Below are 15,794 nucleotides of genomic sequence, written 5' to 3'. Positions count from 1 at the left end.
CCTTAAAATTAAAAAATCATCTAAAGCCAACTGACCATTAATCCATCCAACATGAGTCAAATCATGCACAATATTTTCTCCATCCAACACTCAAATAGGCGAGAAAGAGCAAATTACTTTTATTTCTAGAAATTCAAACGAAACTGAAGTTGGAGAACAGGGTTATATCAATAAATATTCAATGTTTCAGTTCAGGTGTGTCAACGAATTAAATTAGGATATTTAGATCTTTTATAAAAGTATTTGTTTTCATATATTTTAGATAAATAGGTCAAAAAATCCGAGTCGGTCCAACGATTTCACCTATTAAATATAGTGAAGGCCCACACAGTTAGGAAGGCGCGCTAAAAATTAAAATATCAATCTTATTATACTTTTCACCTACATGTTCAAATATATTGAGTATTAATATCTCTAAATTTCTCTAATAAATTACTTAATTTATTTTCCGTTAACAATTACATTAGTCTCATAGAAAATAATAATAATAACTATAAATAAATTATTTTATTTGAAGAAGAAAGGTATACATCATTTAAAATAATACTTTATTATTGTTATAGATTAGAAATAATAATAAGCACATAAAATAACAATAAATAAATTACTAAAAACAAATTAAAAAAGTCTATTTTATATTATTTATTTTCCATTTTTTTTAAGTTAAAAAAATTTACTTTTGGCTAATTTTTTTCTTTCTTTATCTTCCTACGAAACATACGATAAAGTTGTCTTACTATTTTTCTTATTAATATAAAAAGTATTGAAAATTAAATTTTTACATTTAATATGGTCAAAAAATATCCTCCCTAGCTCACAAAAGCAATATCAACAAGAGAAATCGAGAAAAAAAATAATAATCACAAAAATGTCTAGGCTTATCTCAACGGCATCGGATCCAAAATTCGGGTCATCGGAGGCAACCGTTCATGATTCGGTTCTTGTACCGCTCCGAAGTCCAAATATCATGTGCTATAATTTATAATAACAAACTTAGCGCCAAAATTCAATTCAATTTCTCAGTCCGTTACACCTTATTCAGAAGATGCGAACTCGCTTTCTCAACAACGACTACTTCGCTCTTCCTCCACAACAAACCATTCCCTTCCTCTACCTTCCTGTCCCTCGTCTCCCTCCGACACCAACCTCCGCCGTCCACCACCACCTCCGCTTTGATCCTCCCCTCAATCTCTCCCTCCACCTCGAACCCTTCCCCGTACAAGCTGCGCTAACTGCCTTCCTCGCCGCTGTCCTCCCACACCGAATCCGCATCCACTCTCGAGATCTCACAGCTTTGGATCCCGCGGTCAGCTTCTAGGATCGAAATCGCTTAGTGAATTTTTAGCATGCGTTTGTTTCTGCTCGTAAAATTGTGATTCCATGTGCATTGCTTACTTACATATGAATCTTACCATTTCTGACCGTGCGCGTGTTTTTTTGAATGTTTTGACTGCGTTGCAGCAAGAGGCGGAGGTTATCTTCGAAGATCGTGGCTCAGAAACTGAAATTAAATTTTCGAATGTATATTTAATTAATTAATAAGCCTTGTTTGCGGCAATTTTTGTTTATTTAGTTATATTTAGCGATATTATTGGCAGGAGAGTAAAACTATTGTGCTCGGTGATAAGAACGATTTTGTTTATGAGACGATCCAATTTGAGACACCTGAGCTTGACGTGTTCCTGGTGAGGTGTTTCTTTCTAATTTTGTGGTTATATGTGTAATATAAGATGAATTTTTCTGTTTTGAGCAGTTTAACTCAACTTTTACTTTCGTTTCTCTATTTCATTTTTGTCTCTTCGTATTTTAAAGGAAAATGTATGTGTCACTGAATCGGAGAGGATGCAAATGCTGTCTCAAACTCCAGAGGTTGAAAATAGCCTGGTAAAATGGTGTAATTTGTCAACAATCATGTAATCATTTGGTTTTTATTGTACATTGCATTGTTGCTATAAGTTTGTGTATGAATATGAACTACGTAGAGTTATGGCAATTGAGTCCGTCAGTCATATTGGAATTATAACATTACTCCCTTGTTGTGAGCCTTGATTATGTGGTTTCAAAGTATAAGATATTTTAATGCTTTTACTATGTATAGTTTATACACGCAGGTTTCTTACTTATTCTTTTAATTCTTGTAGTTAATTCATTAGATTAGTGGAGGAGCTAAATAGAGTCTGTTTTAATTTTATCCTTGGTATGTTGATAACTTTTTGTATCATTCGGCATGGAATATTCAAGCATAAGAATGGATTTGATCTTACCTAGGTCTAGGTTTACAAGGAAATATTTCAATGTCTTTTTCTAAATTCCACTGATGTATTTGTCTCCAAGCGTCATATAAAACAAGCTCTTCTGTTTTCCTTGCAGGAAATGCTCAAGAAGCCTGAACCATCAAGGCAGTACCCTTACGAGGCTCTGGAATCAGTATCTTTGGTTGAAGATGTGATCTCGGAGTACCTGATGGGGGAAAATGCATATTCTCTAGAAGATCATATTTCTGTTCCTCAACTGCCTCGCTCTGACCAAAACATATTTCTTATTTTGGAAGTGGACGAGGGAAGTTTGGTAATTCCCACTGGCATATCTTTGGTAGGAGTAGTTGACTCGTATTTTGAAAATATCAGATCTCAAAATTTTGATGAGCAGTGTCAATCCATAGCAGAGGGCAAGGAACTTCTGGGTTCTATGAAGCATAGCATGATGGAATTTTTCTCAGATGAATGTGAATCAAAGAAGAGCATTGAGTTATTAGATATGTTTCCCGAAAGCGATTTTATGAATATACTGGAAACTGAACATGTTAATGGGAGTACTGGCCTCCAGAGGATATCACATACTAATAGTGACTTGTTAGATAATCTTGTTACCTTCCAGGAGTTTGAGTTCCTTGATGAAGACTTAATGCAAACCTTTGAAGCTTTCTACAAAGCGAAAGCTTCGGATGATCTAATAACAAAGGACTGTATGTTTAAGAAAGAGTTTAATTTCAAGACTTTTGATGAATTGATAGTTAGCAATGAGATAGCGCTAACAGATAACACGTTTAAATCACTGCCTGTACCTGTTATCTCTGATCAACAAAGGATGATAAATCTACATGACATTATTGGAGAACAAATTTCCAGCTTGAAGACCCGACCGCTCTCTGCATCTGATGGAATTTACTTAAACTGGGATCTACTTGAAGAAGATAGGTGCAATCGCAAGATTTCAAACTGGTATCAGGACATATTGGCCAAGATTGTTCTGAACAAGGAAGATTTTGTAGGTAAACCTTATGATTATGGAAAATTGGTATTTGGTCTAGTTTTCTGTGATGATACCATAGGTGAATGTGAAATTAAACAAGATGAAGAGTTGCAGAAGTTGCTTTCTGATTGCATGCCTCTCATTTACAATCATCCTGTACAATTTGCTTCGGGAAAAATATTAGAACATGTGTCTTTTAAACAAGGTAGTGGAGAACAATTACCTGAAAAAATGGCTGAGAGGGCTTCATTGTTATTTAAATCTATGTCAGAAATCAGCAATCTTGATTATTTCTTGAACCCTCAGAAATTTACTGGTGAAGGGAATTATAATTATGCAGTAGAGTCCACTAATGCTAATGTTAGTATTCCAAAAGTTTCATCCACTGAATTGAAGGTTGATACACAGTCACTAGGGTCCCATACTGTTCTGCATAGAGTTAAGTTGTCCGATAATATTGTGACACTGGCTGGATATTTTGAAGAAAGCTATTTAGCCATTTTGCACAGAGATACAGAAATGACAAAAACACATAAATCAAATGTAGATTATTTTAAATTGCTCAGTCTTCAAAGACAGAAGCTGATGGAATACCATGCAAATGGAAACAATATGGCATTTATTGTATTATGTGCTATCAAACAGGCTGCTTGGTACTTGTGCTTCTATGGTCTCCATCCAGCATTCTTGTATTTAGACAAATTATGTCAAAACTTAGACTATTTGAAATTAAGGTTAGGCATCCTCAAATCTTTGATTGAAGATGAAAAGAGGAAGGTGGACAACAATGTTACTTTGGCACACCCATCGTTAACAATTGTGAAGGAAATTTTCCAGTCATACATGAAACGGGATAGTTTGAAAACTTTGATTGTGGCTGAAGAAGTATTCTGGTCTTCATTGAAAAATCTTCTCATTTCCCTGGGGTTATCATTCAGTGAACAAAATGGTTCTACAAGAAATCATCCATATGCCAATACAGGACCTGAGGACACAGATACTAAAATGAAAGAACTCATGATTTCTGACTGCTTGTTGATTTCACACGGGTAAACTTTTTGTTTCAGGCTATTTTATTTATGTTGCATGCATAGAGTTATTCTTTATTTTTCTTATACGTTTAGCATGTTTTCAAATTTCCTATTCTAAAGGTATTATTTCCTTTTGGTGTATGGATATGGAGCAGCAAAAATCCAAAATGGTGAGCAAACAAGGGGGCAATGCTTACATTTTTTTAAGGAAACTGCTTTCCGTTCAATTTCCTCAGTTTTGTTTATCAAATAGTATATGTGATCATCAACAAAGACCATTTGCTGCCATTTTTTAGGCCATACTTTTTCTGCTATGATTCTAAGATAAATGTTTTATTTGATTGAAGGCAAGTTTCTTCGTTGCTTCTACTCAACAAATTTGACATTATCTTGGAATATGGAGGTTCATACGCCTCATCTAGGATATCTGACATTTCCAAAAACTTGGTTGGATTGCCTCATCTTCACTTTTTGACGGTTGAATTTGATGGTCATGCCGCTCTCAAAGCACTCTGCGAAGGTGTTGAATTGCACCCAAACACTGAAATGTTATTGGTAAGCCTGATTATGATAATGTGCGTATAATCTATGTTGTAGATACTGTACATCGTTGCAAATAAACTCAGAAATTATTTCTCTAAGTTCCTGATTCCATATAATTTTGTTTGCACATATCTATACCGTTACAGTGTAATGTAAAGTATCTCATGTATTGTGATATAAATAAGTACAAGCATAAATGAGTAGGGTTATATGCTATGTAAATTAAGGATAAATTTCAGAAATTATATTTCAAATCTTCTATGCCAATCGAAACCACATCGGGAAGTGTTTTCTCTCTAAAAGAGCTACTACATTTATGAGGAAAAAATGTTTGGAGGTGTTACAGAAAAGCAAGAACCAACATTCTCACTCAATAAGAATAACACAACATATTAATATGTTTTTGATATTTTGTTTTCTTTATTACTACATTAAGAAAATGCTCAAACACAACTACATGTGTTTTCAAAATGTAGCTCTTTCATTGGCCTCACATAGGCCAGGATTCTCCATAAAGTAGGGTTTTGCAGTTCCTAACAAGATATTAGAGTAGCATGCTTGTGAGTTTATCCAACATACTTTAGAAGACCTCAAGAGCAAAGGGATAAAAAAGAAAAAGAAATAATCAACCTGAAATTCTAAGATTAGCAGTATTATCCAATTTAATCTTTAAATTCAAAGAATACCATTTTAGTTCCTGAAATTACTAACCGTCAGCTATGTTGGTGCTTATTTCTGAAATTTCAACTGAAATGACCATTGTTTAGGTCACATCAGAGACTAGATTCTAAAATGATTGTTGTCGGTAGTTTGAAGGAATTAGTAACTTTGGGAACTAATTAACAGGAATTCGAAATTTAATCAAATAATTTGATGTATTACTTATGCAAAATTTCAGGCTCAGGCCAGTATCAGTATAATGCATGTTACAAATTCTTGCTTATGTATCTCTGCATGTGTGCCAGTGTAAAATAGAGTGAATAGAAGAAGGCTTGAGTGGCTATACTATATTTGAACAGACTTAGAAATGGAAAACGTGTTCTTGCTTATGCTGCATGTTCATTCTTATGTATCTCTGCATGTGTGCCAGTGTAAAATAAAGTGAAAAGAAGAAGGCTTGAGTGGGGGATACTATATTTGAACAGACATAGAAATGGAAAACAATTTTTTTTTAATGAAAGATGACTGTAACTTCAAATTTGTGATTATAGTGAATGAAGTTGTGACTACTGATGTTGAAATGCCCTGATATTTTAATTTGTTTCACATATCCCTGTTCAGTACCCGACACCAATATTCTTGGCTACTTCACGATATATACTGAATTACCTGCATCAATTGATTGTTACTCTTAGTTGTTCTTTTATTGTATACCAGTTATTATGTAATCATATAAAGAGCTCGCTAATGCAACTCGCAACTATTGTCTGCTAGGAAAGTGAGACTCGTCCTATTTTCAATCATAAGGAAAGTATGATGAATCAGAACGTGGAGAGACTACTGAATTTTTGTCCTGTGGAGCAAAGATATGACAAAATATGTTCAAGTGTTGCACCTGAAGCAGATAATATTGTGCCACTAATTCCTGCTTTGAAAACTGAACAAGGTCATAAGAACATGGAGGCTCTCCCTGGAACAGTTATCATCGTAAATACTCAAAATGTAGATAAGGAAATGATAATGTCTAGAAGAAGCTCTTACCAAGTGATTCTGGCAATGGAGAAAGAAGGAATTCAAGTCGTTGAACGTGATTTAAATTTGCCCGCTGATATAATATTAAGTTCTGCTATTTGCTTGGCATGGTATGATAGTGAAAACCTTGGGAAGAAAGCAACTCCAACAACTGAAGCATCCTCAAGCTTGCCTTTATGTGTTGAGAATATTGCCACAGATGTCCTAACATTGCTTAGTTTTTACTTCCATGGCTGCTTTCTGGTAATTTCAAATTTTTTTATCGATTACACTTGTGTGATACTTATTATTTATTTCAACTGCCTCTGTAAAATATTGCTATGTCAAGTAGTGCTCTAGAAGTTTTGTTAGGAGTTATTTGAACAGCCTTTTGAGGGAAAGTATGTCAATCTCGGAACTTGGAACATGGCTTTGGCTTTTACATTTTTTAAATTTCGTCTGGGCCCTTTGGAAGATTAATGTCTCGCGGAGTAAACACATTCTCAAATAAACCCCTGCGGAGCGGAAAGAGGAATTAAGGAATTTAATCATAGTCATCGTCATTTTGTGTTACATGCTTGTAAGATATAATAAGCTCTTGTACAAGGTAGCAGATAAAATTAGGTTTCAATAGGATTACATTGAGATATGAAGTACTAGTAAAAGCGTCATCATGAACGTAAATACGATTAATTAAGATATGAGAGTTGTTGTGATGGTGAGTGTTAGTTGAGCTTGATCACTTATGCATTGAGCTTGTTTGAATATGGTATATTCTCTTTCCAGGTCTTTGAAGGAGAATTTAACTTCCTTTCAACTGTAATGGAATCCTCTGATGGACTTTATGCTGCAGCAACAAGCCTGGGAATTGATTTGCAGATATTCTTCTCTTACTCACCTGAATTGACAAATGAGGTTATTGTAAGCTGCATTAAGACTGCTACGAATACGACAAGGGGTCTGTATCCAGAAATGCCTGACTCGGTAACTCTTGCCGAGTCTTTTCTTACGGAATTTCCTGGAATAAATCCTTTAACGGCACACTCTATACTATCTTCAGGGGTCATGCTTAATGAGTTTCTTGCGTGGTCACATGAGCAAAGGATGCATGTTTTAGAAAAGTATCACGTTCCAGAAGAAAGTATCTCTCTTTTCAGTGTTTTCTGCAGATATGGGGAACGGGAGGATTCAAAATCCATAATGACAGATTGCTCCTCTTCGGTATCTTCTGGTCTGGACTCAGATAGGTGTTGTTTATATCAAGTTCAAAATGAAAGAAAACGAAAACATTCTGTAAGTAGTCATCAGATGGATGAACTGTGTTTTGATGAGTTGACGCAATTCGAGACAATAAATCCAGTAGTTGAGGCTGTCCCTGATTCCTCGACCTTGCCAAAACCTTTCGATTTTGGTATTTCAAAAAATACTGGGAAATCCAGTGAGTTTGCAAAGACAAGTTTATCCATGAGTGAGTTTTTTGGTCAAAAGCAGAGCACCAGCGCGGCTACAATGCGAAACCATTCTGGAGTCTCCTATTCACCAGGGAACTGCAAAGCTCCCCCAAAATTAGAGCAACTGAGACAACCCGGTTTATCTTTGAAAAATAAAGAGTTGGCTCAAAATGAAATACTGGATACTGATTTGATGGGAAAAAGTTTGAATTGGCATAGCCTTAGTAATTCTGAGAAGCTGCATGAAGACGTTAGAGGCGAGGTGGTGGACTTGACAGATAACCCCTTATTTGATAAAAGCTTTGACATTCCTGATTCCATGTACTTCACAAATTTGATAACAGAAACAGAGAAAGATCCTATGAGAAAGAATAAAATTGCACGGACATTATCATTTGATAATTGTTGTCACCCAGAAACAAACTCATCGAAAATATGGAGATCTTTAAAAGATACAGGAGAAGTAGACGAATTCCGCGAACCAGATTTTGGAGAAAATGTATTTCCTCTTGATTTTAAGTCCCATGGAAATATTGGTTTAACTCAGGCATCAGTGAGAAATTTAGAAGAATCACCATTCAAGGAAGAATTGTCGCATTTGAGTGAAACTCCACTCTCATTTGCACGCCGGTCCTCTTATCTATTAAAAAATTCACCCTGGACAACTGAATTTATCAATAAAGTAAAAGAAAAGAGCAAATTGCGTCAAAAATCATTATCATCTGAGAGTTCTGGCCCTTATTTTGGGTATCCTGGGAACATGTCCAAAGCTTTTAAGAGAAGAAGTCCTTCTGTAATTGATTTGTTTAAGTACCAACCTGGCAGAATATCTGGAAATGTTCCGGAACAGAAAAGACAGAAGCAATTAGGACTCTCTTCAAACTCAACCAAGAAAGGAAGATATTCTACTTCCTCATCCTCATGGACTCCAAAAGATAAGCGATCAACAAAGGTACGCATATATTCTACGTTCATGTTCATTAAAGTGAAAATACGACAAAAAGAAGAGGGATAGAAATGGGATATAATTTATTATTCATTCTATCTTGTTTTCAATGTGCCATTGATTGCATAAAATGCGTAAATTTATATTGGTGGGTAGTCTTGAGAAGAGATAGTCTCCGTTCATTTTCAGTTATTCACTGTAGGTAGATTTATACTTATTTTTTCTTCACTCTTAGTGTTATACATCAATTTTTTAGGTCAAGGATCATACATCACTGAACATACTATACTACTTGAAGTGTCTTGTTTTGAAGTAGAGAATCCGAGTCTGCAATAAAAGTGAGATTTTTACTCATGAAAATATTGCATGAGTTACGTCTCATCCTGTTTTAAGAATAAGAAATTATTTTTTTTATAATAATTAATTGATACTTGGAATGGCAAACCCATTCAGCTTCGTGTGTCCCTCCTAGATTTGATTGACATGAATACAACTTATCTTCTATCCTATTATTATTCACGGACCTTCGGTCGTTGGCAGACACTGACTTTTGGGAGGAACGGAAGTGGAGGTCAAACAAGGCTGGTCTGGAGTGATAAAAAGATAAACTCATTCCAGACACAATGATTATCATATAGATTATATATCACGGTGGCCTTAACCATTTGAAAGGTATTTTACTTTAAAACCATGATTGCGAAGTAATTCTCAAACAACACAGGTTTCATTACTCAGGTTAATCTCCTCATACTGACAAACTTCTGATTCTGATCTTTCTTAATATGGCATATGTCATCTATACTTCTCTACTATTCTACAATGACTCGGTGGACTATGGAAATGAGTGACTTCTAACATTGATGAAAGTTGAAGCCAATGGTTTCCCGTGATGAAAATGGAGTTCGGGATAAGAATAGGGAGTTAGAAACCGTACCGGATAATCTATGTTTGGAGCGAATGGAGATATCGTATGATGATTGATTACGATCTAAGAACCCGATTAGGAAATTTTAGTTCTAACGTTATGGTTTCATTTAGTTTCATATGGTCTTACTCCTATCTAAAAAAATAAAAATTGCATTTCATATTGTTAGTGCTTCCTTTTATATTTTTGCCAAAACTAAAAAAACTCTGTAGTGTTTTTGTATGAACAAAACAACGCACTTGCCTTTTTAATCATTGAAAAAATATTAAAATCGGAACTCCAAAAAATAGCGAACATCTAGATGATAGGTATTCTAAGATTCAGTAGCCGTTTTGCTCTTGATCTTTAACATTTTCATTAAATGTTTCGTCTGAGAATCATAGCCTTGTTTATCGGCTATAATGTTTGCAATACATGTAACCCAAAATTGTTCAAATAAATGATGACACAATGATAATCCATTTTCTAGATAGCCTATCTGATGCCCCAACCCATAGCTACCTTTGTCAATTCAATGAATCAATCGACCAGAAATATTGAACTAAGCTGGCAGGCCAGCAAATTTAAATTGGAGGAGGTTTAAATGGTGATTATACTGAAGTGAAACACGGGTAAAGCTTGATTTGAATTTGACCAATACGACCATGGTGACCTGTCTATTTTGTAACTCGTAATTCATGAATGAGTAATAACGCATGTAAAGAATTCTAGTTCTTACCATTCCTCATATTCCGTAGGGCCATAACAAGCTGTTGTCTTTCTCCCTCCACCTCTGCGAACTTAAGACTAATATCAGAATATCTCTCTTCCATTTCTTTCAGCTGAGTTCCCATATATTTGTTCCTTTCCTTTAGTACTGCCACTTCATCCAACAACTCATTTGTAGGACAATAACCAGCATCATCATAATTGAAGACAATAGCCTTATTTTCCAAGCAAGTTTTCACGTCACTGTCAGTGTAAAAGAGGAATAGAAATAAATCCAGGGTTAGATAACTGTATTATAAATCTGATATCTGAGCCTGAAGCACAACTTTTCTGTTACATTGTTAATAAAATGATAAGAAGGTTAATGGGTATAACTCAAGAGAACTACGGATTCAGATGGCGGAACAAATATTTTTCTTTTACCTTCTGTGTGAAGCTAGATGAAATTCGTTCTCAGCTGAATTGCATATGGTTCTTCCTTCTTCAGACTTTCCAACAGGGGAGTTTGCATCATCCATTCCCTTTTATGTTACAAATATAACATCCCAAGTTAATGTAGATCATCAAGTCATTAACTACTAATATGTGCAACTCAAAACCAAAGTAAACTCTAATTATATGTTCTCTTTCTTTCCTCTTCTTTTTTTGTCACATTAGATGCAACCACATGAATAGGAGAAGGGAAATATGACTTAGTTTAGGACCAAAAGTCTGGCTAATTGGAGATTTCTTTTAGCAGAGTTTTACGTTTTAAGATTTAGTTTGGCTAAAATTTAAGGGATGGGATCGCAGCATAAAGTCTTGTACAACACAACTCAATTTTTATTACCAACTTAACCAGGGGACAAAATTGTCTTCACCAATACAAAAAGAGAAAAAGACTGATAATGATCCCTACTTTTTCATTTCGCCAACTCCATTGCATGCAAAATGTACCAGACAATTGTATTGCAGTAAACTTTGCCAATTATCAATTGGCAGATAGCACATAACTTTTAGCCTGGTGCACTGATCATCAAACAGCTAAAGTATTACCCTATGACTTAACTACTTGTGTGGTGGTGTCCCATAATATGAGTCCAACACCCCTATAAATCTTCAACTTGTTGATCATACTTTCTACTATGATCAAGAACTATAAAGTGACATAATCATTCCCAAATCATTAAGTATGACCAAACTGACTAATGTGTTTCTCATTCATACAAAATTTTTTAGCATCTGTCATGTTCGTGTCAAATGTTTGCTTTGCTGTATTAAAACTTTATAACATGCCCTGAAAAAGATGATTCGTTGGTTTGTTGCAAATTATAAAGATTGCATAATTTCAGAATATATTGCCAGTCAATCTGCTTGGATCCTAAGTCCTAACTAGATTACTAAATTTTCTCTACTGTATAGAGTACTCGTAAGGGGGTGTTTGTGATGCTGACTTGCAACCTATCCTAATATGTGACAGTGGCACTAACTTTCTTAATTATAATTTAGCAAAGGAGCTGGAAAATTACCATCTGCATTTCCGATCCTGACTTCTTATTGTTTTCCTTAGTGGATGAACAAGATGCAGCAGTCTCGTAGTTCCATGAAGCCAAATTCATACTTTTGGCCGTTGTTGGTCCTTTGCTATTTTTGAGCCTCTTTTCTACAGCACTTATTTCTTCTACCTTCTTCTTCAGCTCTCCTTCTAATTGAGATATTTTTTCCTTCATATTTTCTTTTTCTGCTTGTTCAACGTGCAAGTTATGTTTTAATTCATTGTGCTGGGTCTTAAAGATTTCTAATGCTGACGTTAGGGTGTCAAACCTTATCTCCTCATCGTTGTTCTCTTGCATTAACAACATAGTCACGAGCTCTGTTGGATCATGCTCTTCTAGCATCAGCTTTCTAATTTCAATTCTGAGCAATTGAATTTGCTTTGTTAATGCCTTATCCTTTTCATCCCTGTGCCTTTGTACATCTTCAAGTTGCTTGGACTTAATCTCTAGTTCTTGAGACATCATTTCCACTTTCTTTTCTTTTGAATCTATTTGGTTCAAGAGCTGTTGAAGTTTCAATTCATTCTGATTTGTAATAAGCCTGAGCTCTTGATTGCATTTCTGGAGAACTTCTTCCATGAGTTTGTTCTGCTTCTGCAATTCATCAGCTTCTGCATAAGCTTCCATGACCTTCTTTTCGTTTTCTTCTGCTTTCAATGTCATTTCAGCTGAAAGACTTCTATATTCATCCTCAAAACGCTGACATGCGAGATCATTGTTGTGTATAGTCTTTATCAAGGTCTCCTCTGCTTGGATGGCCCGTTCTTCCTGTTCAAGTTTTGCACATTTCATGGCTTGGAAATCTTTTTGATAATCTTCTTCTTGTACTTTCATTTCTCTCTTCAAATCACTGACTTGATTTTCAAGTTCATTGATGTAAATCAAAGACCCTGAAAAATCATCCACCTGCTTCCCTATCTTTTCTTCTAATCTCTGTACTTGAGATTCAAGTTGTTTTATAGTTGCCAAAGAAGCTGAATATTTATTTTGTAACGCAATTTGTTGTGCTTCTTTATGGTTTAATCTCAAAGAGATATCCAGGTTTTCTTTCTTCAGATTCTCACACTCAAAGTTGAGCTCTTTTATCTGCTCATTTAGCTCATCACGTTGCTTATAATAAATGTCTATTTCACCATTCAGGTCTGCAATTTTCTGCTTCAAGTGACCTAATTCTGTGGCATCATCATGCTCTTTAGTTTTGTCCAACAATTCCTTATTCTTATGTTCCAGCATTGCTTCAAGTTCTCCAACTGCTAAAAGTAGTTCGGAGTTTGAGTATTGTGTCTTCTGGAGTTGCAATTTAAGATTAGAACTAAACTCTTTTTCATAAGCAAGCTCTTCTTTTATTGCTTCTAACTGCTGCCTAGCTTGTTCAATCTCAGTCTGTAAGGCTTTTGAATTTTTGGTCTCGTTAATGAGGTTTTGCTGCGACATTAGTTGCTCATATTTAGTTTTGATCATATTTCTCTCGTCTCTGAGGCTGATTATTTGTCTTGACATACTTTGTCCTCGACTGCATTCCTTCTCCATCAGCTTCTGAAGCGATTGTAACTCTAGTTCTGATTCTTCGGCTTTCCTCTTCAGAGAAGCAATTTCGCTTCTAAGGTTCTCAATGACATTATCTGAAGGCTCTTGTAATGTTTCTCGAGGATGAGTATCTTCCAGGCTGTTTCTCCAGGAGTCACCTAAACTCCTATCTGATGCTGAACCCAGTGACCCCCTATGCATTTGAGCTCTTGTTGCAATGGCCTCGATAGTTCCTTTGCACGGCATTGAATTCTGCCTCAAGGGTGGTAATAGCTTGGGAAAATCCTGCCAGAGTTACCACAGGAGTGACGCCATTAGATGCTTTAAAAGTCAGGGTTCCATCCCTTAAAAATACTAATATTTTCTGAAATTTTATAATATAGATTATTTATTTTCTTAATTTATCCTCGTGATCTGTTTAGGAAATTTCCAACTTTGTACAATAAAAATTGCTAGCTGTGTAAAGTCACAGTATCATGTAGAACCTTACTTCATAAACATTACGAGAGTTTTCATCTGCACTGCAAATGCTCAGTAGGTGTCTTGAGCTTCCATTTCCATAATCTTCCCCGTTTCTGAAAGTACTGCAACAGGTAAGTAACAAGGAGAGTAATGAAAATCCTGAAACAAAAGGAAATTTGTAGAGATAAATTAACTGGCTGCGTGGTTCATCTTCACCTTTGATCTCTTTGTACCCCTTCCACGTTCTGAATTGTCACCTGTCTCAACATTTGTTATTTGAGGAATAATATTTGGTGTTTGTAATGACAAGGTATTAAATAACATGGAAGAAGAATGAAATAAAAAAAAAAGTTTGACGAAGATGAGATTTTGAAAGATGATTAATCATGTGCATGAGGAACATAAGAAACTAGGTGGGGAGGGGAATAGAAGGTACTCACATGTAGGATTGCGCCTGAATTGGCAAACTTCAGAGGTAAGGACACCGTCAGTGGCTCAGTTTCTGCAGCAAAATCAGCAAAGTCAATTGAGGATTCTCCAAGAAAGCCAGATTTTGAAGATCCCTGCAAGAACCTATTATGATTAGACTCTCCAGCCAACATCTTAGTCAGGTAAAGGATAGTATGCAATTAAATCCACTGCTTACGGTTGAAACAACAAAATGGTAGATTTTCTCTTGAAGTTTTCCTGATTTTGCGTCCCTAACAAATTTTACTGATTCAAAAATCGGATTCTCCCATGAACAGGTTCCATCCTGCACAGCAACTTTCTCTAGTTTCACCGTAGGCTTCCCAACATTATCGGGCACCAAAGCTACCTTCAGTGCAGACTTTTTCATCTTTGGCACCTGAAAAATTATACATTGGCATGAAATTCCCAACAATATGTAAGCGTTATCAAACTTACCTGAATCTACAATGTGATGTTGTACTAATTTCAAACTTTCTGGCAATATGTTTCAATTGTAACTCTGTAACTACTAGCACAAACCTCATTTTGTCATTTAGTATTTAATGGATAAATATTTATTTGTCTTCATGTTACCTGAGTTGCCTGAAATTGCAGTTTGAATACAGCTTTAGTCTTGTTTTTCTTGCTCCATGACTTAAACATGTTTTCCGACTGAGAAAATATTGCTGTTCTTGTCTTGTGGATGTAAACCAGTGCTTTTATAAGAGGCACTTCATGGCTCACTCGGGATTCTGTGTTAACTTGAAATTTTGCTCTGTTTTGATATCTTTAGTTAACAACTAGAGTGAAGTAGTGGGATACACTGAAAGCAACCAGATGCTAGATGCTGTACTGAACTTGCATGGTTAGCAAGCTAAAAAACAAAAATGAATTTGACAGCAAAAGCTTTTCCTTAAGAGACATTCTTAACCAAAGTTTAACAAAGTGCAAGAGCAAATAAATAAAGGAGCACATACGAGACGTATGGTTTTCTTTTTGGGTTTTTACTTTGAGAATAAGTAAAGACAAAATTAAAGACAAAATTACCCCGATACCTTCTTTATTCCTTTTAATTTTTTGGTATGCACCCACAGCCGACAGGCAAATTTTATAAAGGAAAGAATGAGTATTCTAAATTTAAAATATACTGCAATGATAAAATTGAAGAAATTAAAATTATATATGTACTTAGTTCTTGAAACTTATATTTTTCTTCAATTATATGAAACTTTTACGTGTATCACACACCAAGACCAAAAGTTGCTCCAATGGTGTCAATATTCTACATTCATC

At 35.3% G+C, this 15,794-nt stretch overlaps 2 protein-coding genes across 3 annotated transcripts; one reads left to right on the top strand and one right to left on the bottom strand.

Annotated features, from left to right (window-relative positions):
• Positions 1 to 855: 855 nt before the first annotated feature.
• Positions 856 to 10,556, top strand: SHOC1 (shortage in chiasmata 1). The gene is made up of 9 exons (XM_028067170.2): positions 856 to 1,306; positions 1,462 to 1,521; positions 1,599 to 1,685; positions 1,813 to 1,884; positions 2,371 to 4,301; positions 4,631 to 4,838; positions 6,261 to 6,761; positions 7,284 to 8,900; positions 9,435 to 10,556. Exons 1-9 carry the CDS (start codon positions 1,046 to 1,048, stop codon positions 9,519 to 9,521), a joined length of 4,824 nt encoding a protein of 1,607 aa, XP_027922971.1. The 5' UTR covers positions 856 to 1,045; the 3' UTR covers positions 9,522 to 10,556.
• LOC114181528 (uncharacterized) lies at positions 4,693 to 15,429 on the bottom strand. 2 transcript variants are annotated; one of them, XM_028068001.2, is made up of 9 exons: positions 15,096 to 15,429; positions 14,698 to 14,898; positions 14,492 to 14,614; positions 14,268 to 14,308; positions 14,080 to 14,173; positions 12,036 to 13,874; positions 10,951 to 11,048; positions 10,538 to 10,770; positions 4,693 to 4,824 (listed from the first exon to the last, which is right to left on the bottom strand). In XM_028068001.2, exons 1-9 carry the CDS (start codon positions 15,162 to 15,164, stop codon positions 4,775 to 4,777), a joined length of 2,748 nt encoding a protein of 915 aa, XP_027923802.2. In that variant the 5' UTR covers positions 15,165 to 15,429; the 3' UTR covers positions 4,693 to 4,774. The 2 variants fall into 2 exon arrangements, with proteins under 2 accessions (XP_027923802.2, XP_085528841.1); XM_085672715.1 differs by lacking the exon at positions 4,693 to 4,824 and adding an exon at positions 7,265 to 7,395.
• Between the last annotated feature and the right edge of the window lie 365 nt (positions 15,430 to 15,794).

This window comes from Vigna unguiculata, chromosome 4 (genome assembly GCF_037176805.1).
Source record: "Vigna unguiculata cultivar grain cowpea cultivar isolate G323 ecotype 2 chromosome 4, ASM3717680v1, whole genome shotgun sequence".
Lineage (NCBI taxonomy): Eukaryota > Viridiplantae > Streptophyta > Magnoliopsida > Fabales > Fabaceae > Vigna > Vigna unguiculata.
This window is presented reverse-complemented; position numbering and strand designations above follow the sequence as displayed.